General features: G+C 36.7%; 1 protein-coding gene across 1 annotated transcript in view; it reads left to right on the forward strand.

Moving 5' to 3' along the window:
- Positions 1-26365, forward strand: part of LOC131043861 (IAA-alanine resistance protein 1) — a 129028-nt gene that overhangs the window by 63732 nt on the left and 38931 nt on the right. The window contains exons 5-8 of the mRNA XM_057977088.2: positions 8651-8803; positions 19308-19591; positions 20616-20771; positions 21027-21134. Coding sequence (XP_057833071.2) covers positions 8651-8803; positions 19308-19591; positions 20616-20771; positions 21027-21134 — 701 coding nt within the window. The remainder of the gene's footprint in view (positions 1-8650; positions 8804-19307; positions 19592-20615; positions 20772-21026; positions 21135-26365) is intronic.

The following is a 26365-nucleotide window of genomic DNA, read 5'->3' on the forward strand; positions in this document are numbered from 1 at the left end:
TCTATATTGATTGATTGTTGGGTTGGATTCAAGGGAGTCCCAATCATAGGAGGGTGAATAAGGGTGGCATGATGAGGGAGAACAGCTATAGGACATCTCACTAGGTACACCACCTCATATGGATGGTGGAAGGCCACATGAGGGCAAGAGGGATGGTATATCTGCTCTTGGGCCTAGGGTAGATGATTGCTTTGGGAACCCTATCATGTCTCCTTATCCGAGCTCTGTTATGATTGAACCCAAGCAATAGATTAGATAGGTTGTATGACTAAGATAATTATGAATATATGATCTTTAACCCTGGAATGGTTGATCTTATGAATTTTATCTTCAATATTTGCCTAATATAATTGCAAGATCTCAACAAGGATTTATCTTGCTTTACATCCTTTGGGTAAAGTTATATCTCTAACTTTATTATGTTTCCCGTTTTATTGAATTTGTGATTCTAGGGCAAAATTTTGGATCACCCCAAAAGGGGACATTACAGAGAAGTATTCAAAAGACATGATGTAGCAATCCCACCATGAGTATTTGAAACATAGAGATTGGTCCCTGGAGTCTTGGATATCACTTGGTACATATCAGAACCATGTTAAGATGGATCTGTGCTGCTGGTACAATGAACGAAAAGCCTGGTTTGCAACAATACTTCAAAAAATTGTAATCATGATTGTTGATTATAAACAATCTTACAGTGATGAGCTTGATTTCGTCTGTTCTATTTTCTTACATTCTTTGATTATTATTTAGAGCTTTTCCCGTGTTTAGGTGTTGATCATTTGTAGGTGTATGAGTACTTTTAATTTGTTTGTTAGGTGTGAATGCCATATTTTTCAAATTGTGGTTTTACAAGAACCTTTAAGAATTGTATTTATGTAATGTCCCCTACTAGAAGGTTGCTTGGTTTGCCCTGGAATTTGCTCACACAAATGATTGACAACGCTTTTATCAATTTGATTTCATAAATCTGGGTATGATCTGTATGGGTCAGACCTTGGTTTGTACTTGCAGCTCGATACAGATATGGCCTTCTCTCGGTCTGGATTGTTGTCCTAATTGATTGCTGTAGATGTTTTAAGTCTGATTGGATTGGTCTTCTTCTTGGTTCGTTGGATGAAAGATGACAATGAGGAATTGGCTCTAATCTGATGTATTTGTTTTCAATCTGAGTCTTTGACCAGTGAATATATGTTTTGGAATTTTGATAGAGTTTTGAGTTTAGTGCCTTCTTTTGGGGTTTTACTCGTGGTTTTAGCAAAAGAATGAATAACAATGAATGCACTATAGGAAAGATTAATTGAGATGCAATCTTCCGAACTCAGAATTTATTAACAGCAAATTACAAATCTAATGAAATCACTACTAAACGCATCCAGAGCCAAAATTGGCCTACCAGGAGTCCAATGCTTGTCCGGATGAGCTTCTTTTATTGACTGGAATTGAAAGAATGCTGACAGGGGAGCCTCCACTATGCACTAACAGCTCCAATAAGCTTTATTATGTTTGCTAAGAATTTTACCAAAACAAATTTAAGAAAGAATCTGCATATCCAATGTGATTTCTTGACTGGTGCCAGGCACAAACCCTTGAATTTTATGCACTTTACCCAAATAAATGTTCGTACTGCCCACACAAGTGATTTATTTGCTAAAGAAACTAATGGAATGCTGTTATTATTCAACAATAATGAATTCTGAGCCAAAGAACTTTAACAAAACCCTTGTAATTATTTTTTTGTGGCCCCAGGCCAGGGAAGATGGTACGGTCCAGCCTGGAAAGGTACGATCTGCAATTGGAAGATTGTATCTGCTGGAAATCACTTACAAATCGCCCAGATTTGATGATTCAGACTTGTCTATGCTGATGAAGGTGAATCCCTTGCTGGTTGTAACCCTTAATGGCCAAATGCTGATCAATTAATGCTGCTGTAGTATTGCTGGGGGTGTGGGGTTTCGTCCACACCATCAAAGAGTGCAGGGTTTACGTCCTCCTTGGGCTGCCATAGCTGGAAACGTTGCTGCAGACCTTGCAAATCAGAATAATAATCATAAAAATGAATCCAAGATATCTCCAAATGCATCGCCCAAATCACTTTATGCCTCTCCAACCTAGGTCGACCCTCACAAAAGCATATCTTGAAGATTCTTTGGAATCTTCTTCCTCTAGAAAGTGGCGCCAACTTGAAGGGGGGGCGAAATCATCATGAATTTGTACCACTTTTTTATTAGAATAATACTTTATTATTTTATTAATAATGCTCAATATTGTAAACTTAGTGTAAACATCTTAATAAGATCTTGCTCGATCTTATTGGCAGTTTCTTTTTAGAAACTTGCTCTCTTGTAATTCTTTGTAATCCTATTTATTGAGCGTTTGCTCATTGTTAATATACATTCAATTTTTTACCAATTACTTGCATAATATGGTATCAGAGCAGAAAGAAAATTTTTGAATGAAATTTTTCATCACTGAAAAAACAAATCTAGGGCTTGTGATTTTTTCAGAATTCGAAATTCAATTTTTTTTTTCCAAAGGGTTTTCTTTCAGGCGGGGTTTTCTACTGTTCTTCGTGTTTTCTGTGACAGATTTCTTTTTAACCAGACCTTCGTCCCGCAACGCCATTAATCCTCTGCGCGTGACGTGATTTTTTCCACCTGCAATTTTTTTTTCTGCCATTTTTGGACGGAAATCTGCATTTTCGATTAGGGTTTTTACCCTTTAAATCAAGTCGATTTTTTTTTCCGATTGGAGATTCTTGGTGGGTTTTTCGAGAGCTCAACTGGGTTGTTTTCAGAATTTTGTGGGTGCATTGTTCTCCCTGTCTTGAATTTCGTGCTAGTGGATTTCAATTCTGATTTCAGATTCTTTTTGGGTTTTTCGCAAGGATTTTTGGGCTGTCTTCGGATTTTTTTGGGTCAGCCACAAAATTTTCTCGAAATCTGTGCCAGCCGTACTTCATCTATTTTTTGAAGTCTGTACCTGTATCCGCCTATCTTCTGCATTGGAATTTGTGCCTGGACTAGGTCTCAGTGCATTGAACCTCGTACCTCAGGTTTTGTACACTTAGCATCTTCTTAGTACCTCATTTTTCATGCCTTGAAAAGCGTGATTCCGTGCCAGCGCCTCTTCTCAGTTTTTTCGTTTTCCATGCATTGGGAAATGTGCAAGATCGCGTCATTGACCAACTTGATGTTGGAAGGCAGTTAGCGATTTAATGGGAAAAATTATAACACCTGGAAGCAGCGCATGTTGACTATTTTTGAATATTGTTGCCTGGATAATCTTGTTTTGGACATGGAGTCCTGTCCTCAAACACCTGGAGTTGACCAGGACAAGTTTGATGACCGCAATCGAGAAGCTGTTATGCTTCTCAAGCTCTCTATTACAGATGACCAACTACCTTAGATTCCTTCCGGCAAGTCAGCTGCAGAAATCTGGAAGCATCTGAAGGAGTTTCATGGACATCCGACAAGAGTCCAGCCTTTTTTCTGAAGAATCAGCCGTTCTCCATTATGATGGATGAACACATGTCTTTATAGGAGCATCTTACAAAGATTAAGGACATCCGAGATCAAGCTATTGGTCGGAAAATGGAGGAAGAGGATATGGTGGTCATCACTCTGAAAAGTCTACCAAAACCGTATGAGCACTTTATAGAGACTCTCAACATTACTTCTACTAATGTTGATCTGAAATTTCCAGAGTTATGCACCAAACTTCTGCAGCAGGATCGTTGGAAACAACAGTTTGGTAGCGGTGCTACTTCAGCCTCCTTAGAACATGCCTTTGCTGCCAAATCCTTTCACAAGGATAAAGGCAAATCCTAGTCATTCTAGTCCTTTCAGCAGAAGAGCTCTTCTCAGTCTTAGGATGGTTTCAAGAAAAAGGAGGTGCAATGCAGTTACTGTCACAAATTTGGTCATATGATCAAAGATTGCCGTACTAAATTGGCCTCCGAGCAGCGGAAGCAGTGAGGGTCTCAGCCTAAAGCCAATGTTGCTGAGCACACAGAGTAGAAAGAGTCTGCCTTTTATGCCTTCATGGCTAAAAGACCTGCAGATCATGTGAAGTCTTCTGCCTGGTACATTGATTTTGGTGCTTCTCGTCATTTCACTCACAGGCGTGACTGGTTTGTTGAGTTCTCCCCCTACACTGATTCAGTTATTTTTGGAGGTGGTGAAGAGTACATTGTTGTTGACAAGGGCAACGTTCAGATACAGTCTTGATGGAGGAATCTCATATTTCTCAATGTGTACTATGTTCCTGATATGGAACTTAACCTCCTTTCTGTCAGTCAGATTATGCGGGATTCTCCTTAGCTGGATGTCGTTTTTCAGTACACATAAGTGCTCGATTGTTGATCGTGCTTCTAGCACTACTGTAGCTGTGGGCATTGAGGTTCATGGTCTTTATAGACTTGTGGATACAGGCGATTCTCTTGAGCATGCCTTCGCAGCTAAATCTTCATTTGTAAGCAGTCTCTGGCATCAGCGATATGGTAACCTGAACGTTCATTATCTTGCATAGCTTGTTCGGGAAGACTTAGTACATGGTCTATCTGATATTCAAACTCAAAATCATTGCATTTGTGAAGCTTGCCAGGTTGGGAAGCAGCACCGAACACCGTTCAAGGATGGTGAGTCATGGCGAGCCTCTAAGGTACTGCAACTGGTCCACACTGATGTCTGTGGTCCAATGAATACTACTGTTACTGGGTGCAGGTATTTCTTGCTTTTTGTTGATGATTTCAGTCGTAAAATGTGGGTGTATTTCCTCAAGCAAAAATCAGACGTGTTTACTGTATTTCAGAAATTTAAGGCCTTAGTAGAAAAAGAGTCTAGTTCTTCTATTATTACTCTTAGGTTTGATAATGGGGGGGAGTTTTGTTCTTCTGCTTTCTCTACTTTCTGTGATACACATGGCATAAAACGTCAGTTAACCACACCATACACCCCTCAACAAAACAACGTTGTAGAACGTCGTAACCGCACCATTACAGAAATGGCTAGGTCTATGATGGAACATAGAAACGTTCCTAAGAAATATTGGGTAGAAGCAATGTTCACAACAGTCTATCTTCTTAATAGGTCACCCACTCATGCTGTTAAAAATAAGACTCCCGAGGAAGCATGGTCTGGTCGCAAACCTAGGATCAGCCATTTGAAAGTTTTTGGCTCTTTAGCTTATGTGTGGATTCCTGATGCCAAGCGCACTAAGTTGGATTCCAAGAGTTAGAAGCTCATGTTTATAGGGTACAGTGACAACCATAAGGCTTACTGACTAATTGATGTAGACTCTGATCGTCTTATCTTCAGTCATGATGTTGTCTTTGATGAAGAACGAGGACCATTTCAGCTTTTCTCGTCTTCGCAGCATTCTGAGGATCAGCCTTTGAAGGCGTCCGACTTAGGTATCTGTCTTCCATTCGGTTCACCTGATGGGAGGGGTGATGCAGATTCTGTATTTGATGATGCACTACCTGAGTTTCCTCCAGAAGATGCTAATCTTCCTCCTCCTCCCGATCTTGATCCACTTCCTCTTCCAGTTATTCCTCCTGCTCCTGATGTTGGCACATCTACTCTTCGGCCTAAATGGTGGGCTAAGACCATCAGTGCTCTTTGTCCTGATGAGCTCATTGAGGGTAGAACTTTCAGAAATAAGGGTAAACAACAAAACATAGTTAATTTTGCTCTTATGGCTAACATTTTAATCTATGAGCCTCAAACATATGCAGAGGCCAAAGGGATTCCAGAGTGGGAATAGGCAATGGATGCTGAGTTCCAAAGTCTTTAGAAGAATCACACCTGGGTTCTTTCAGATCTTCCTCCAGGGAAGAAACCCATTAGCTGTAAATGGGTATATAAGTTCAAGTATCATGCAAATGGTACCTTAGATAATTATAAGGCCAGATTAGTTGCTCAAGGATTCACACAGCGAGAAGGCATTGACAATGAGGAGACTTTTGCTCCTACTGCCAAGATGAGTACTATTCGTCTTGTTCTTGCCATTGCAACTTAGTATGGTTGGAAAGTCATCAGATGGACGTGAAGAGTGCCTTCCTCAATGGTGAATTGCAGGAAGAAGTCTACATGATGCAGCCTCCTGGTTTCAAGGTTGACGGTTCAAAACCGCAAGTGTGTAGACTCCGGAAAGCACTCTATGGACTTAAACAGGCTCCTCGAGCATGGTACATAAAAATTGATCAGTACTTGGTTGCTCATGGCTTTCAGCGTAGTCCTTCAAACAGTAATCTGTATATCAAACACTCTGGTAATGATATTCTCTTTCTTGTTGTCTATGTGGATGACTTGATCATTACTGGGAATTTAGCACATTTGATTTCAGAAATCAAACAGGATTTGTGCAGCACTTTTGATATGACAGATTTAGGACTTCTTCATTATTGTTTGGGTGTTGAGGTTTGGTAGACTGATAGTAACATCTTCCTTTCTCAGTCCAAGTATGCCAGAAGCTTGCTTGACAGGTTTCGAATGCAGGATTGCAAACCTACTTCCACACCTATGGAGACTGGTCTGAAATTGTCAGTGAAGTTTGATTCTCCTCTTGTAGATGAAACACAATTCAGACAACTAGTGGGCAGTCTCATCTATCTCACTACCACTAGACCTGACCTCAGTTTTGCAGTGAGCTACATCTTACGCTTCATGACAATCCCCCGGGCTGATCATTGGGTAGCAGCGAAGCGTGTCCTACGCTATGTGAAAGGCACCTCGGATTATGGACTTCTTTACACTAGGAGTGATGATCCTAGACTCAGTGGGTTCACAGATTCAGATTGGGCAGGTTCAGTTGATGACAGGAAATCAACCTCTGGATATGTGTTCAGTTTGGGATCTGGTGCAATCACCTGGACTAGTAAGAAGCAGCCGGCAATGGCTCTCTCTTCGACAAAAGTAGAGTATAGAGGAGCTGTTAAGGCAGCTTGTGAGGCAGTTTGGCTTCACCGGATGCTTGAAGATATGCAAATATCTCAAGCAGGTCCGACTCCCTTGTTTTCGGAGAATCAGGGAGTTCTCAAACTTGCCAAGAATCCAGTTTTCCATGAGAGAACAAAACATATAGAACTTCATTGTCACTACATTCGGTAGTTGGTTGAAGACAGATCCATTCAGTTGCTGTATGTTCCTACCTCGGAGCAGTCAACAAATATTTTCACCAAACCCCTCAGTCCAGATAAGTTTGTAAAATTTAGGGGGTCTATTGGTGTAGTTGATAGATTGAGCAGTAAGGGAGGGCATTAGAATAATACTTTATTATTTTATTATTAATGCTCAATATTGTAAACTTAGTGTGGGCAAGATCGATTACCTTTCCTTTGCTGATTATTGATTGCCACTTGTAGGTATTAATATATCTATTGTATGTGTTTATTTAGAATGATAGATCGCTGTCTTTTAATTCACGTATGTTCTATGTATTTGATGCAAAGGCAGACAGATCTGACATGTGTTAGATCTGGTCTGCCACTATTTGTTTATTCCCTAATCTAAATCATTGTTTATTAATGTTTTATCATACATCATCCCTGTCCTATTAACATTATTTTGTCTTATAATTACTCTGTAAATAAGAATATTAATATTATATAATATTTAATGAACATGTAATGTTAATGTGGATGTGAGTAATAATCTGTTTATTATGTTTATGAATCTGATTATATAATACTAAAAGGCTCATTCATAAGATCATAATTAAATAATTGATGATATAAATTATTATTATTTGACAATATGGTGATATCACACTCCCTCTTTGAACAACGATAATCTTGATCTTAATTATTTGATCTTCTTTTAATTATCAACATTCACTCTTTGAATAGAAATCACACCCTTCCATAACAAGTGAGCCTTTTAATAATGCATTTATAATCTTCTCTTTTTAGAAGAAATCAAACTCCCATTCCCTTTCCTTGTTTTAATGAATAGTATATGTTATTTTTTATATTTTAATTTTATTATTATTTATTTTTCAATCTTGGTTCGGGAATGGGATTATATATTATTTTTAATATTTTAATTTTATTATTATTTATTATGCAATCTTAGTTCGGGAATGGGACATTACAATTTAGTGGATAATGCTGTTGTTTCAATTAACTTGAAATCCTCCAAAACATGATATTGCTTGGAGGAAGTGCGATGATATCTGCAGTCATTTCTCATTTTGTATATAAACGCTTTGATGAAATCATTTAAGGATTTCACCTCTTGAATTGATCATATATTTTCTTGGTAGGTTGTACTTTTAAAACCAGGCCTTGCAATAGTTGTTTACCATTTCATGGTAATATACATTATTACTGAAGGATGGAGGGGATCTGATTGCTTGTTTTTTGAGTACACGAGTGTGTCCCGTCTTTGTTTTTCAACACAATATTTTTATTCACCTAATTCTGTCTTTGATTCATTATTTTAATGGTAACACCTTTAATTTCTAAATGAAGACTGATTGATATATCTATGTGAAAATCAAAATATTCATTACATGTATCTAAATCTTCTTCCAACTCTTAGTGACCAACATGTTTAACGATCATATAGACAATTTGCTGATCTATTTCAGTTGTTATTAAATGATATAACTATGAGAAGTGTTAGTAATTTGATGCTTTGGTTTTCAGGTGGTTCTCACAACCATTCTCATGCACATTCTTTTAATAATGACCACGATCACACCCACAACAATAACCATAACCACGATGGCATAGATTCTCTTGTTGGCCATTCACATTCACACTCTTTGGAGGAACTTTCAGTTGGAATTGCTGCTTTGGGTAAGTTTCAAATGCTTTCCTTAATTATTTTAGCTGTTTGCATTAAAAATTTAATTGCAATATTAAAATGTTACTGTTTCACAAATAATAAGTATAATAGTTTAGTGATAGAATGTTATCATAGTCATCAGTTTCTTCTATATTGAGGTTGTTTGTTCCTGCTTTTGGAAGAATTTTAGTGGACCGAAGAGTATCTTCCTCTAGTAATTTTTACTGTATTATAAAATGATAGAAGTTAATGTTTGATTGGAATAACATTTTTGATGAAGTTAGGCAGCTAACAGCATATTTTGTATTTATTACAAATTTGATAATATTATAGTAACAGTTAACATACTTTTTTATATTGTAACTTCACTACTTCACATTGAAGCAAATTGGGTATTTTATAGTAAACTACATGATCATACCCAGTAATTTGCATTCTATAGCATGGGTCTTTGAGAAGAGGACCAAGAATATTATACTCGATGAAGAAAAAATATCAGAACAGCCCCAATGGAATTTAAATTTTAGGCATTTATATTGCTGGGTGGAAGGAGAGGACAAATTATATAGGACTATTAGTTACTGAGGCTAATGTTGATGTATCCACTCTTTTTTATAATATATTCAAAGATCAATGGTCCATTATAAAGAAATAAATTTATCAATCGATTCACATTTATGACACATGAAGACACTGGTTTCCCAACTTGGTGGTGGAGTAATTTTGCTCTCTTGTCTTGATTTTTTCAATGGAATGAGCTTTATCTAACAGAAGTTTCTGGGAAGACTATATCAACATGTTTTGTACTGTTGAAGTGAGCTTGGCATTTTGCTATTCATAAATGCATGATTACAGCAGGTTTCAAAGCACTCACTGGCATCCTCAGGCTCAAGATTCACTCTTCTTTTGGGACATTGTCTATCATCATCAAATTCCTGATGTAGTGAATTGTCACCTTGCATCATAAATATATCTATACAAAAATCTGACAAACACACAGTTTCATTCTGTCTGTAAATTAGAGGGCCAAATTTATATATCAAATTGGTCACCAAGTCATATTGGTATTCTTGAGACATGGGTTAAGGAATGTATCATTGCATTTCCAGCGGCTGTAGAGTTTTTCAGGCTTTGGACTTTGAAGTGTCTCACTTATAGCATGAAACAATATTGTCATCAAGTCCTAAAATTAGAGGATGTATGTGCAAAAGGTTGCTTGCACATAAAACAATGTAATGGTCTATGTTTACAAAAAGCATGTGCATAATTTGCTTGCATATGAAGTAATGTGCTTTTGAAATAATTATATGAAAGCTATTATATTAAGCATAGGAGGATCTTGTTGCACACAATTAGCAGACAGTCTAATTTATATTTTGTAACGTGTGTTAGTGTTTTATAGCTTCGGGAGCTATTTTCTCTTAATTAAAGGCAGGTCAGCCTTCATGTTCTAAATAAAATTAAATGAAATGTTTTCCAAGGCAGGTCGGCCTTGATGGGCAATTAATATTCTTATATCTTGTATTTTCTCTAGGGGGTCGACCTAGAGAAGAGGTTGCCTAGTTATGTATTTAAGGAAGATCAAGTCCTCTCATTTTGTGTGTCACAATTCATCCTCTCAAGTTCACCTCTCCTAAGCAGCAGCAGAAGTTCGCATCCTCCTAGCAGCAGATTGAATTCTTCAGGAAGTATAATCATTCATTCAAGAGAAGAGACATATATATTGTTGTATGAGACTTGGCCCTGTATAAGGTCTGATTGTTGTATGCAGAATTCTGCACTTCTTTATCTGATATATAAGAGATTATTTGCTGGGTTTTTCTCCCTTAAGTAGGGGGGTTTTCCCAGGGTAAACATCGTGTTCATTGTCTTATGTGTTGCATTTTCTGATTGCTTACATTTCTGATCCTAAAACTAACAACGTGAAGTTAAAGGAGGTAGTGATTGAGTCTGCAGCTGTACCTTTGCACTTTGGGCTAGGGTGGCCTATATGTAATATTATTATAATGTAAATATAGATAAGCTTTAAGTATCGTATAAAATCAGTTTATGTGATTGGATATGTATTCTCTAATTTGCAGATTGTGAGGTGGTTGTTTGCATCTCCATAGCAGGAATCGACATTGAGTCTGTGCATTTTGGGCTAGATTGTGCTTCAAGGGTTGTTGCCTTTCCTCACATATTGACAAGCTGGTGTACAGGTTTCTCATTGCTGAACAGAAAGGTCTAAGTGAACAAAGGGGTAGAAATCTGAGCTACAATTGGTTCTATTGCTATGAACCAATCATGTTTTCTTAGTTCTGCTATGGAAGTGGTTTGTGTTGGAGTAATTAGGACATTTATCTAATTATTTATTTAATTAGGTCCTTTAATTACTTTTTCACTTAAGATAAACTTAGGTGCTTTTTCCTTTTATTTAATTAGGCTAATAATAGCTTAAGTTGTCTTATTCATTATGATTGTGACACTTGGCGCTAGTTAATTTAATCTAGCATTAGGGTTTCATTCATCTTTTTATAAGGATTCATTCATTCATTATAATCATAATCTTGTGTAATCAATACAAAATTCTCAGGTTGTGTTGAGCAGATTATCCTTGCTTGATCTCTTTAGTGTGACAAGGGTTTTGCTTGCAGATGATTTTTGGCTCCTATGGTTGTATCATCAGCTTCTACATGGTATCAAGCTCAATCTTTGCTCTTACACCGTATCAAAGCAGATTTGCTAAGATCCTGTCCATATTCTTGAGGGATCCAGCCTTGAGAGATTTTTCTTTGCACATTGGGCTCAAACAAGGGTTGCCATCGTGTTCGCAATGTTTCAAAACCTATAGATCAGTTGCAGTTTCATTAAAATCTGAGTAGTTGAAGTTTTGGGCTAGCAAAAAAATTGGGCACTTTAGAGCAAAACAGAGGTCACCATCATGCTTAGAAGCCCCAAAACCTTAAAAATGCCTATCAATTTGTCAAAATCTGTCACTGTCAATCTGGGTGAATTTGTTGATGGCACGTTTCATGAAGTGTCAAATTTGTATAGATCAAATGGTTGTACGTGTGCTGTAGGTGTTGTACCTTTTGCATCATCCTACGCAATCCACAAAAAATTCCAGCACTGGTAAAATCTTTTAATTTTTTTTTTTTATTAAATTTTGGAAAAATTAAAGTTTTTTGTGAAGGGTAAGAAGGACAACAACCTACATAGGCAGGTACAAAGCCTGCATAGGCCTAGAATGTTGATGTCACCCTATTTTTGGTGGCGTCCCTCCAACTTTGGCATAGTCCTAAATTTAGTGAACCCCATGTATTTTTAGCGGAGGTCTGCAGAGTATTCCAACAATTTGGAGAATATTTTTTTTTTTGCAAAATAATTCCTATAATAATTATTTTGGAAAATTTCCATTTTTGGACCTTCTTGGATCCAATTTTTCTTTGACTTGCTTGTTGTTTTTTGGCCATAACTTGGGCATACGAGCTCAAAATTGTGCAAATGAGATATTGTTAGAAAGCTGGTTCAAATGCCTATCCAATGGTGCTAGTGGTTTTGTTAGATTTTGCTCCAATTTTCTGTACTCGGTCTCCAAAGTTAGATCTTGAGTTTCGTAGTTTCAGGGCCATATCTTGCACATCTTGATTCCGTTATTCGCAAACTAGACATTGTTGGAAAGATGGTGGGGTCCTCTATCTAGATCTCAGGTCCATTTTTGTAGAATATTCATCAATTACTCAAAGATCTCAATCTTGCCCTTTTGGGTTCCCTTTCTTGAAAAACGTGCAAATCAATTGATTTTTTTTCGAGTCAAGTGAAATTTTTTGGCATTGAGAGGATCTATATAGCTGTATCAATCCATTTCTGTATTTTTTTCATTCATTTATCATGGATCCAAATCATATTACACGCCTCGCTCCATTCAACTACTATAGTTGGAAAAAACAAATGGAGATTAATCTGAAGAAATAGGGGTTTTATAGAGACCATGGGTACAAAACTTGAGCCTGTAGGTGTTGTTGAGAAGAGAAAGTGGTTCAATAGGTGTGATTGGCATTTGGGACATTATGCATGTCTGTCTCCAGATCTTCTCTTTCATGTTGAGTCTTGCACCACACCCAATCAAATCTAGACTACTTTGGAGTCTTTGTTTAGGAAGCAATATGCATCGAGGGGGTTTCAATCGGAGAATGAGCTTATTGGCTTGAATCCTACAAATTTTGATAGCATCCAAGACTTGTTCAGAAAATGCAAGTCTTTGATTACAATTGCAACATGTTGGTATTTAGGAGGCAAAGTATTCCAACAGTTTGAAGAATATTTTATTTTTTGCAAAAAACTTCCAATAACACTTTTATTTTGGAAAATCCATTTTTGAACCTTCTTGGAACCAATTTTTCTTTTTGACTTGCTTGTGGTTTTTTGGCCATAACTTGGGCATACGAGCTCGAAATCATGCAAATTAGATATTGTTGAAAAGCTGGTTCTGATGCCTATCCAATGGTGCTGGGTGTTTTGTTAGATTCTGCTCCAATTTTCTGTACCAGGTCTCCAAAGTCAGATCTTTAGTTTAGTCGTTTTAGGGCCATATCTTGCACATCTCAATTCTGTTTTTTGCAAACTAGACATCGTTGGAAAGCTGGTGGGGTCCTCTATCTAGATCTCAAGTTCATTTTTGCAGAATATTCATCAATTACTCAAAGATCTCAATCTTGTCCTTTTGGTTTCCCTTTCTTGAAAAACGTGCAAATCAATTGATTTTTTTGTGAGTCAAGTGAACTTTTTTGGCATTGAGAGGATCTATATTGCTGTATCAATCCATTAATGTACTCTCTTCATTCATTTATCATGGATCCGAATCATATTACACCCCTCACTCCATTCAACTATTATAGTTGGAAAAAAACAAACGAAGATTAATCTAAAGAAACAGGGGTTGTACAAAGTGACCATGGGTACAAAACTTGAGCCTGTAGGTGTGTTGAGAAGTGAAAGTGGTTCAATAGGTGTGATTGGCATTTGGGACATTATGCATGTCTATATATCCAGATCTTCTCTTACATGCTAAGTCTTGCATCACAACCAATCAAATCTAGACTACTTTGGAGTCTTTGTGTAGGAAGCAATATGCATTGAGGGGATTTCGATCTCAAAATGAGCTTATTAGCTTGAATCCTACAAATTTTGATAGCGTCTAGGACTTGTTCACAAAACTCAAGTCTCTGATTACAGTTGCAACAGTGTGGTATTTAGGACTCCTCTCAGTTGATTCTCTCTATCCTTACCAAGCTTGGTCTTGATTATTTGTTTTTTTTTGGTACCTTCTATGCCACTAAAGATGCACTTGGAGCTCGTCACACCATGCCTTCACTTGATGAGTTTGCTTCTCAACTCACTTAAGAGCGAACCAAGTTGGTTCAGATGGGTTGATTGAAATCTTTCGAATCATAGGCTCTACTTGCATCCTAGGGCACCACAGATTATAAGGCTTCACATGGAAAAGGCAATAAATAGAAACACAATAGTCCAAGTCACATGAGTAGCCCCAGAACATCCACTCAGATGATGAGCCAAAGTTTGCATATTGCACTAAGACAGGACATGATAAGCATCAGTGCTATGCAAGGAAGATTGATGAGCTAACACATTGTGTCTAGAAGCACAATATTCAACCACCTTGATCTAGTACATCTTCTTCTACCACTTTAGGACCTTCACATTTTGCGTCACCCTCCATGCAGTATGGTGAAGACAAGATCAAAGGCCTTTCTCTCTTTGCATCCACATGTCAGTCTAGCAGGCGACTTCTTGATTCGGAAGTCTCATCGATGGGTATGTTCTCTTCATATGAGCCTTGCACTTTACCACACATCTTGTTGGGTAATAGCACTTATATGAGTGTTACTGGGAAGGGTTCTGTTGAGGTTGATGATGGCAAATTTAATGTTGTAATTTATGTCCCTTCTCTATCATCCAATCTCCTTTTCATATATCAGATTACTCAAAGTGGGTAGGGTAAGAAAGTAGAGTTCACACTTGATTCAATTCTTATTCGAGACCTGCACAGTAGAGAGATCATTGTAGTTGGTAATGTTGATCATGCATCACGATTGTATGAATTCTCTCTTTTTGGTCCCATTGAGCATTTAGTTCCATTGACTGGTCATACCTCTCATGCATTGATTGTGGATCACAAATTTGAGGAGAGGTTTGGTCACTTGAACATGTGTGCTTTTATCGTCCATTGTGGTTTCTGAGACTTGTGTTGAGCCTCCTCCATTTCTCGCTTCTTCAGAGATTAGTTCAGTTCAACAAATTGATAGTCTTCTTCCAATTTCAAAAGAGTGGGATGAGTGCTTGCTAGATATTGTAGCATTGTTTGATACATCACATACTCCAGACATTGGGGACATGATTGAGGATATTCCATTCCTCATTGATGGTGGCTTGAGCATTCTTGTCATCCCATCTCCAGTGCCTTCTAAGGTTGTTCATCATGTATCTTCAAGATTGTTTGGTATTGCTTCAGTTGATTTGGCACATCATGATTTAGACATGTGGATAGTTGAGCAATCTTCCGTGGCATACATCATGAGACTATTCCTTCCAACTCCTTTCATGGAGTTGCTTTTGTCTTCGCCATTTGATTTGTTTCTTCTCAAGGGGATGAACCTGGTTTTTCGCTCTTGGATCTTCATCAGCATTCGTCCTCGAGCCTTCATCTTCAGCATTGGAGCTTCTTCATTATGGGAGGTGTCTCTTCCTTTCTCTCCTATGGGGGGATCTTGATTGTACTTATATGACCAATTTAGTACTTGGGGGGACATTTGGAGTCCATGCTTAGTCACATGTACTCTTTTTCATTTTTTTTCCTCTCTTTTGGAGAGGAGTTTTCTCCCACTAGGTTTTTCTCCTTTTCTTCGTTTGTGAGAGTTGCATTGGTTTGTACATGGGTACCTAATCAGGCCTTTGTTGCTTGGGCCCATTCATGCTTGCATTTGTGCATTCATATTAGCTCTTTAGTTTATCCCTAAATCTTAAGGGGGGGTGTTGGAGTAATTAGGACATTTATCTAATTATTTATTTAATTAGGTCCTTCAATTACTTTTTCAGTTAAGCTAAACTTAGGTGCTTTTTCCTTTTATTTAATTAGGCTAGTAATAGCTTAAGTTGTCTTATTCATTATGATTGTGTCACTTGGTGCTAGCTAATTTAATCTAGCATTAGGGTTTTGCGTCTAGGGTTTCATTCATCCTTTTATAAGGATTCATTCATTAATTGTAATTGTAATCTTGTGTGCAATCGATACAGAAATCTTAGGTTGTAATGAGAAAATTATTCTTGCTTGATCTTTTTTGTGTGACAGGTGTTTTGCTTGTAGATGATTCTTGGCTCCTGTGGTTGTATCATCAACTTCTACAGTTTCAAAGTACTGGGTTTTGCTGGTTTCGTGCAGTAGATAGCAAAACAATTGTGCAGTAGATAGAGAAAACATTGTTTAGGTCCACTGTAGTATTTTGTGTAGATTCCAAAGAATTTCAGGTGTGCTTTGTCTTCTATCGGTGCCATGTAGGTGTGGTATTAAGGTTGTGCAAATCACAGGTGCTGAAGTCATGCACAATACAAATATTCAAATTACAAAACTTTTCAGGTGCTACATCAAGCAAGGTGGCTCTTTATTTTTTGGTATATGTTGAGAACACAATGACTAACAAATACTTCCTCTCCATATATTTAATGGTGATGCATGCACCATCTGTATTTCTGGCCTGATGAATATGTTATATCTGTTACCAAATATTACCACTGTTTGATGATCAAATCTTCTAGCAAGGTGCATAGAATGAAGATGGAGAATTTCAAAGACCCGGTGCTAGGTATACAGGACAAGATATATATATAATTCATGCTTTATTGTGTCCATTCATGAATGTGATGATTCCCTGTACATTCTGTAAAAATATTTTTGCAGTCCGTTTTCTTTTTGAGTCAGATAGCTACAATAATGGAGAAATGCGATAGATCTTGAAGGGTGGTTTTGCATTCACAATGGTATGTTCCTTCACCCTGGCCATGACGTATGGGTTGCCTTTCCAGTTTGGGCGAGTCTTCAGAACACTCTATGATTTCCTTCAATAGGCTTATTACTTTTTAGATAACTCGTAGACATGACCATACATTTGGCTAAGTAATTTATTATATGACAATACTATCTTTTCAGATGATTAGGCATAACAAGTAGGTTCGTTTTTGTCTTTAAAAGGCATGTTAAATGCATGAGGTGGCAGAAAATGTTAGAGCTTTAATGTACATTATTGGTTTTGCAATGAAAGATCCCTAGCCCAAATCTGATTCAACTTTCTGTTTTTGGTAATTCTGATTTTGTTCCTAGAATGACTTTGACCAGCGAAAGAAGGTTTATGTTTGATTTATTTTTTTGTGTTTTTGGTAATTTTGAATGTTGATCTGAATTTTGAATCCTTAATGAAATTTTCACTACTACAATGAATTGTAAACAAATAAACTTCTAACCATAAATGACTGAAAATAAGAATTTAATGGCCCAGAATTGAAACTGTGAAAATTGAATTTAATAAGAATTGAATTCTGGGCCAATTTTCCAGCATACAATTCTAACCCTTTTATCAGCATACAATAAAATTATGAAGTCTGATCTGGAAATTCAGACTGTAGAATAATCTGATCTACACCTTCAATGGCCTCCAAACCGTAACGCCGCGTAGGAACAGCTGCTAGGATGCTGGAATTTGGCATGGCTAGGGTTTAGACAAAAATGTGGAATGGAATTGCTGTCCTTCAACCCCGATCTGCAATCTGATAATTCCAATTCATTTCCAGAAATTCAGATTTATGAAACCCTGCCCATACCTCTGCAAAATGGAGTTTCTTACTGATCTGTAATTATGTCTGCTACCATTAAAGCTGGAAAATTGGTGGAAATGTCCCAGAATGCGCCCAGATTTGCTGAAAACTTCTGTTTATGTCATGTGCTGCTGTAAATTTCTGAAAATAACCACCCAGTGGCCTGAATTCAACCTTTCCAGTACTTTATGACGAAAATTTGATGAAGAGAGATTTGGGATTTCGTCCCATTCTCCAATTCCCAAGGGAGTTTTCGTTCCCCAAGGTCTGATCTCTGCTGCAATACGTGCTCCAGAGCTGTAACCTGCAATTTGCTGCTGTAATAATGAATTCTGAATGCTTAAAGTGGCTGCCTCAATGCTTTGTTATTCCCTTCAAACCCTACACGTGGCTTTTAGGGTTTTCACCTTAGTTAATAAACTTTATTCTTTAATTTAAATTAAATCATAACCCCTCAAAGAAGTTCGAACTTCTTGAGGGTCCCCCCATCATGAGAAGCAAGTCCCTTTTTTTTTTAAAACAACTTGTAACTTATAACTCCTCGGTAAGTGTGCCAGGAGGTCCACTTTATTATAATATAAAGTGATTAGAATAATTCACTTTATTATTATTTATTTAAATCCAACTCAGGAAATATTATATATTTCCCAATTAATTCATAAAATGCTCATCTGGACTCAGATCTAGAATCTGACTGAAGCCACCTGATTGCCGAAAATGCTTGAGTTCTGCAGGACAACTGATAGTTCCCCCTAAAAAATAGGGATCCTCCCTAAAAAGTAGGAACTGCCACCAAAGTTCCTAGAATGATCTTGGAGGTCCTCTGTTGCATCCTGATCAACTCCTAGTGAACCCCCAAAAAATAGGGACCCTCCTAAAATCTAGGAAACTGTCCCAAACTGCTCAAAACTACTCACAAAGCCCCTGCAATGCTCCATAAGCCTCCAATTGAGTCCCCTGTCCAAACTGTTGACTTACGGGATCTCGACTAATAGGCCAACCTCTGCTGAAGTCTATTCCACCTAAGGAAGGGACATTACATGCAAATAGGGCACAAGTAGGGTCAAAACCAAATTTGTGCATAGAACTGTTAAAGAGGGGTATTTAATAGACACTCTTGAATGTGGACCAAGGTTGTCTCTATATTTGGTTTTCGATGTGCTTGCAGACACTTAATTTTAAACATAATAGAAACTAACACTTATTTAAGTTATTTGTAGAGCAAGGAATAAAGCATGCTTAGATAGTTTTGGATGCATATCTAACTTATGTTTAATTGCAATGGTTATATTACATGAACTGATGTGGATTGTCACACTCAGACAGAGGTTCTCATATTTTTGCAGCACAGCCTAATCCGTTAGTGTGATATCACTTTACCATAGCCACATATTTTCTAAGTTTAGCCTACAGCTGTACATTGATTAACAACTCATTTGTGTTTGTTATATTGAAAACAAATCTCATGGAATGCATTTCTTGCTTCTTCAAAACAATTAGTTGACCTTGGCTCATTTTGATATTGAAAGTATACATTGTTTTGACTTATCTCTTATACCTGTAGATTTTGTGCAGATGTTATTTATTACTACTAAATTAGCTATTCCCATTGGTAGTGTCTGATTCAAGTATGTCTGACATTTGCAGTGGGAATCATTCTCTTTTTCCTTGTTGAAAAAATTGTAAGGTATGTTGAAGGGGCATCACAAGGGTTTCAAGGTTTTCATCATGGGCACCATCACCATCACAAAAGCAATGCATGTTCAAAGAAAGATGATGATGATCATCATGATCATGAAAGCGAAGCAATTGATGAGACAGAAAGCAGTGAATCCGACAAAGAAAATGAGGAAAATTCATTAGATGAAAATGGTTGTGTTAGTGATGCAGCTGAAAAGAAAGATAGCACACTGGGCACAACTCTGCGGAAGGTAATTGAAATGCATTGAGCTTTAGTTGTTGGGATTTTTTTCTGGCTTTGTAATTGCTTTTAATTTTTCAAATGAGTCTCATAGCTTGAATTGGCTATTTCATATGTCAACTTTTGGTTGAAGCTGGAAACAGCCTAGTAGACTGTTAAGACTTTCTTGCTGTTTAAATGAGTTGTTTTCCTCTCCTGGTCACATTCAGTATTTTCCTTTTTCTTTGGCAATCTAGTGAACTATCTTCTCTAGAAGCCAACTTATTTGAGAATATGATCTTTGTATAAATAGATTTTAACTGCTATTTCTGTAGAAACGTGTTTATGTCTTTATTAGTGTAGCTAGTTTTTGAATTTTGCTTTTCATAATTGATGAAGTGGATTCCTTTTAGTTGAATATTTTGTATTCATTTACAATCAAATTTTTAAGACTCAAACTGGCCCTGATTCTCAAATAATGCGTATCTTAGCTTGCATTCTTGTCTATTTTTAACCTTGGTGAATTCCTCAAATGTTCTGTAGAAATAACAATTATATACAGAAAATGAATGAATGTGTTCGTGAAATTTCTTTTTCATGAAAAAGAATGTATTTCATAAGGAAAATATTGTAATACCCATTCCTTGAGCAATTCAAGTGGACTTCTAAATCGTTTGCTTGTCCTAGCTTGCAATTAGAAAAATACTAAAACTGAAAGACTGGACTGCATTTTATGATTCTCATACAGGATAAAATGATGTTTATACAAAACTTGAATCAAAATCATATTTAAAAAACTGAAGCATAGAAAGTTATTTTCTTGACATATCCAATTTTAGTACTTTGGTAAAGTCTGCAGTTCATTTTTTTCCTTGAGCAATTTGGTCAGCTCCTGCTTTTTATTCAACATTCTTGGAATTCTCTGCTTTAGTTGATATTCTATTGGGCTGGCTTTTTTATGAAACTAAAATATGATATAAAGTAAACGCAGAAAAAATGTTTTTAAATTAATTAGTTTCTCTTTAATCAGTTATATATTTCTGCACTATGTACAGCGAAATAAATCCAATGGAGCCAGTGTGCCTGAGAAGGAACTACCAAATTCTTTAGATGCTTCTAGTGAGATTGTTGAAACCTCAGAAGTGAAGTCAACTCCCGATTCAACATCAAATCTGGTTGTTGGTTACTTGAATCTATTTTCAGATGGAGTGGTAAGTTATTATATTCTAAAATGCAGTATGTGTTTCATTTATCCGTTTCCTCCAGTCTAGTGATCATTTTGTGTCACAAAATATGATTTTAAGACTCCTACATATGTTAAATTACTTGAGAAAAATTGCAATTTGTCTGGGTTTTGATTTAGTTGTTACATTATGCATGGAAAATTGTAAATTGTATTTGTTGGTTACAGCATGGGAAGTTTTCTTCAGGAGAGTAAAACATGATGTGCTTTATGCTGGATGCAGCATAATTTTACAGATGGAATGGCACTAGGAAGTGCATTCTTACTCCATGGGTCAGTTGGGGGTTGGTCCCGAACTTTGTTTTTGCTTGCACATGAGCTTCCCCAGGAGGTATGTTTACTCCAATCATAATGCTGTTATGTTTGTTTTTGCTTCAACCATCATAATTGGAAAAAATGGCTACTGATGATTTATTCAGTGCAATTTATGTGAAGTTGATCCATACAATATAGACAGGCTTCTTAGGACAGTCAAGTGAATGAATGCATAATCTTGATTCCTTTACTTCCGAGTTGTCTGTTTCAAAAAGAAGCAGAATGTTCAAATCTGTAGCTTTGTGGAAACTTTATTTTCAGTTAAATACTCCATGTGCAATTCTTGTGGATGCTCCTGGCAACATATATCAATTTGTCACTTAATTGTATGATTTGTAACAGCATTTGCCTGTCCACAAATGTTATACAAATTGTTGTTCATAGATTTCAACACTTGATTTGAATGATTGTAACATCTACACTGATAAGTTCTGCTCATACCTTGTCTTTAATAATGAATAATCTGATTCTCGCTGAGCAAAATAGCTAACCACAGTCCAGTCCCTACAGAATTGACTCTTCCCTTAAGGGAGGCTCTTGACCTTTAAACAAGGGGGATGATATGAGGGTATTGTTTCAAGGTCCACCAGTCATTTCTTCACTTTAGCATAGACCATATATTAATTTTTTCTCATGTATAATTATAGAAGCCCTAAACAAATTTTAACTAAACACAATCAACAAATATAGTCAAAATAAACAATGAGTGCTTTCCTAATTTCTGTAAACCATTTCTAAGTCGGTAGTTTCTACATGTATTGTATCCCAAGTTTATCTTTTATATGAAATGACTGTTATCTTGTTTCCACAAATTCTGAGAATACATTTTCTAGAAATTGGCAACTAAACTATCTTGCAAATTATTTTTCTATTAAACAGGTTTATTGGGGTGGGCTCACATCTCAAACTTCCAACCCTATAACATAGTTGTTCAATGTATGGATTAAAGGTGAAGCAAATGATGCCATTGGAAACTTTTTGGCATTCCATTTTATGCAGTTCTCCCTCATTTTAAGGAGGCCATGACTAAGGTGGTAAATGTAGGGCCTTCATACGTGCCACTAAAGGAGAAGAAATTGAGGACCACTATCTTGGATAAGAATTATTCCAAGGTAAACACTCTTATGGAGAAAATGTAGGCCACATGGGTCTCAAATAACATTATCAGGGATGGTGGATAGACATTAAGAATCATAACTTATCAATATCACAGTGACATATGTAGAGGGCCTTTACTTTCTTGGGGCTATTGATTGTTTGAAGCATTGCAAGGATGTGGAATTTTAGTTTCATATCCTTAAGGCAGCTATTGAAAAGGTTGGACTTGATAATGTGTTGCAGTTGATCCTATTTCTCAAGAGTAATATGCTTAGCTCTAGAAGCAAAAAGCTTGTGGCTGCCCATAGTTCTTTGTGTCTCATGAACTACAAGATGCTTGTGTACAAGGAGAGTCCAACAATGTGGTCGGATTTAGACTCAAAGGAGCCAACACAGATCGATGAAGATCATGCTACACAAGCAAGGCTGGTTGATTTTCATTTGGACAAGCTTCAACTAGATAGGTTCAAAAGTTCTAGTAATGGATTTGCCACAATGCTTGGAAATGGTGATTAGATCATTGAGGCATTACCACATTGCCACATTGTACTTGAATGTAACCACAATATCAAATATAATTATGTATTGATATTTGGAATTCCCAATTTATTGTTGGCCCAATTGATTCATCATGTTTATAGTTGAGCTTTACATAAAAGATAAATTCTAATTTCTTCTACATTATTTCATAACTAATTTTTAAGTACATATTATAATACAAATCAAAAGTAATTTTAGTAAGGCTTTTGACATGACTGACTTAGGTCTACTACATTACTGCCTAGGTGTAGAAGTTTGGCAAATAGGTGGTAATATTTTATTTCACAATCTAAATATGTGAGTTTGCTTGACAAGTTCAAAATGATGGATTGTGAAATCTTTTCTACACATATGGAGAATATAAGTGAGCATTCAAAACATACTCATAAGGGAATAAACGAGTCAACATTTAGGCAATTGATGGGCAGCCTTGTCTATCTTACTGCCACTAGACCTGGTTTGAGCTATGCTACGAGTTACATATCTTGATTCATAACAGCACCAAAGGCAAAACATTAGATTACAACGAAGTGGGTGTTGAGATATGTGAAAGGGACACTTGACTTTGGCATTTTGTAAAATGGATGCAAAGATCCTAAGTTAGTTGGGTTCATAGATTCAAATTGGGTAGGTTTTGTTGATGACAGGTAATGCAGATCTGGACATATTTTCATCATGGAAAGGGTGTAGTTACATGGACCAACAAGAAGCAACATGCAGTAACCCTTCCTTCGACATGAGCGAAATATCAGGGAAGAGTAAAAGAAGCATATGAGGTAGTATGGCTTCGAAGGATCCTTTTGGACATGAAAATGTCTCAAGCAAGGTCTTCACCCTTGTTTTGTGACATTCAAGGGGTGCTAAAGCTTGTCAAGAATCTAGTCTTCCACAACCATACCAAACTTGTGGAGCTTCATTGTCAATTAATCAAGAAACTTGTAGTAGATGCATCGATGATGTTGCAACATTCTCTAATTGAGGATCAAATTGCAAATATTCTTACCAATTCCTTGAGTCTTGACAAATTTGTAAAAAAATGGGATAAACTTGCTGTAGTTAGTAGATTGAGCATTAAGTGAGAGTATTAAAGTAATATTGTAATATTTAGTTTATAATAGTCAAATAAGTCTTTAGGATAGACTTTAGGAATATTCTTTCATTCTTTTAGTTAAGTTCTTATTCTTTGCTTTATTAGTTGTCAATATTATCCTTTATGGATAAATCTTTTGTATCTATTATTTAAGGAGGCTTTCACTCCTTAGTTTATTATTGAATATCTTGGTAATCATTCTTTGTGTTATCGTTTTCATAATACGAATTGTTCTTGATTTGGACTTGTTGTGACGTTTTCAGACATCGCCCTATTGCAAATGGGGACCGCCTTGTTTTTACTTTTTAGGGTAGTGTTTTGGCATCTTGGGTTTTGTCTCGGGTCTCTTGCCTTCTCAAATGAATGAAGAAATTCAGAGGAGTCAAGAAATCAATAAGGAGAAAGAATGATCCGAAGAACGTTTTGATGCTTCAGATGTGCTCAAATAGGTTGAAGGAGTAAAAACACAATTTTCTGGGATCAATTTTGACTTCCTAATGTTTAGGAAAATTGTTTTTATTGCTTTTTGCTTTTGCAAAATGTTCAATTTTTGGCATTTTGGGGCCAATTCGAGAACTCACTTTCTAAAAATAGAAAATTGCTTTTTTTGCTTTTCCTGGGATCACAGGTAGTTACTGAGTCAAAAGAAGTGTCAAGCCAGGAGAGTTCATTGTTAGGAATTTTAACGGAAGATCACAAGAAGAAAATGGCTAAGTATGGAGTTTCGACCAAGAATCCTTAGTTCCATGGAAAGTCCACTCCAACTATGGAAAACTTCCTTGGAAATTCCTGTTTCCAAGCAAAGTCTGCTTCAACCATGGAAAAATTCCATGGAAAATTCTTGTTTACAAGTGAAGTCCGCCTTGAGCATTTGGAAAATTCTTGTTTCCAAACAAACTCCGCCCTCCAAGGCATGGAAAATTCTTGTTTCCAAGTGATGTCTGCCCTAGCAACATGGAAATTCCTTGTTCAAGTAGCAAGTCCGCCCAAGGTGAGGATGAGGAAAATTTTGGCTAAGTGAATGCGAAAATTCAAATCAAGACATGAAGTTTGCAAGCAAGAGAAGGTTCGACTTGGTGTTCAAATCAAGACTAGATTCATTTCCAAAAACACAAAAAATTTAAACCGCCTTCTTTATTAGCATGAGCATTGGTGTTTTATTTTCTCACAAATCACTTCTCAACGTTGAAAGTTGAAGCTTAGGAAACAATTTTTTTTTCTAAACTTCAAGGCAAATTTCGAAGTAAATTGTAGGTACAAGACAACTTCTAGAAGAACTCTAGGCCAATTTCTACACTCGGAGACAAAGTTGAAGGCGATTCCTTAAAGCAATTTAAGTAATTTCATTGAAATTCTCAAGGTTTACTAAGGATTGAAGGCATATTTTCATTCAAAATTCCAATTTCTTACCAACTTCAAGACAACTTTCAGTCAGAATTTCTAATTTTCCAGATTTTCACGAGAAATTTCATTTTACATTCTTCGAATTTTACCCAAGATCATGTTCCTTTTTTGCATTTTATGCAGATTTGGAAGCAAGAAAATTTCATAATCAGACTTAATTTTAATTTCCAAAATTTCACTAAGTCTGATTTTTGGTTACAATTTCATAATCAGACTTAATTTTGCAATTTCCAAAATTTCACTAAGTCTGATTTCTTGAATTTCATAAGTTAAATCAGAATTATCCTTTGAAATTCCATCAAAATTTGCACTCCAAGTTGGAAACGAACATCAAAGCTCCTATTTTTTTTAACTTCAAAATTTTCATGTTTTTCAGGTGGTAAATGTCAACTCAAGAAGGGATTTCCAGAAAGGTGCAGATGAAGTTCAATAACAAAGGACTGCAAGTGGAGTCCAAGATTCTGACAATTTGGAAGAAGGTTGAAGATACCAACCTTGGCCATGTGGACCTCGAAGACTTCAAGAAAAGAAGAAGGCAAAGAAATATTCCTTAATCCATAAAGATGGCACAAGATCTCGTTCAGTACAGGTGGGCATTTCAAAAGTTGACAAAACAAAAGACGACATCACTCCTGAAGATTACAAGCTAATGACTGTGGACTTAGGTCCTGTTACAAAGGAGACGGAAGTCTAGGAATTATATGATTTTTGCACATGGTATCATGCCTTGGTGGCTAGAGGAGAAGTCTTGGAGAAGATGAAGATTGGTGGTGCCAAAATAGAAGAAACAATCAAAGCAGTCCAAGACATGGTCTTCGTCACAATCTCTGATGTGCTTGAGCAGGAAATAGTTTGAGACAAGGACATGGATGTAGAGAACCTGAAGGCCAAAGTTCAGAGCAACTTCTTCACTTCCATGAATCCAATCCAAAAGCAACATTTTAGCAAGGCATCCTCATTTTTGTCCATTGAGGATGGTTTTCGAAAATTGGAAATGGATTGGATCGTAGTAGCAAAAATCGTTTAGGGAAAAAATCGGTAAACCAAAAGTAACCGATTTTCAGTGTTGCACCGGGACGCGTCCCCCCCCTTTTTGGGCACGTCCCCCCGTCAGA

This window comes from Cryptomeria japonica, chromosome 2 (genome assembly GCF_030272615.1).
Source record: "Cryptomeria japonica chromosome 2, Sugi_1.0, whole genome shotgun sequence".
Classification (NCBI taxonomy): domain Eukaryota; kingdom Viridiplantae; phylum Streptophyta; class Pinopsida; order Cupressales; family Cupressaceae; genus Cryptomeria; species Cryptomeria japonica.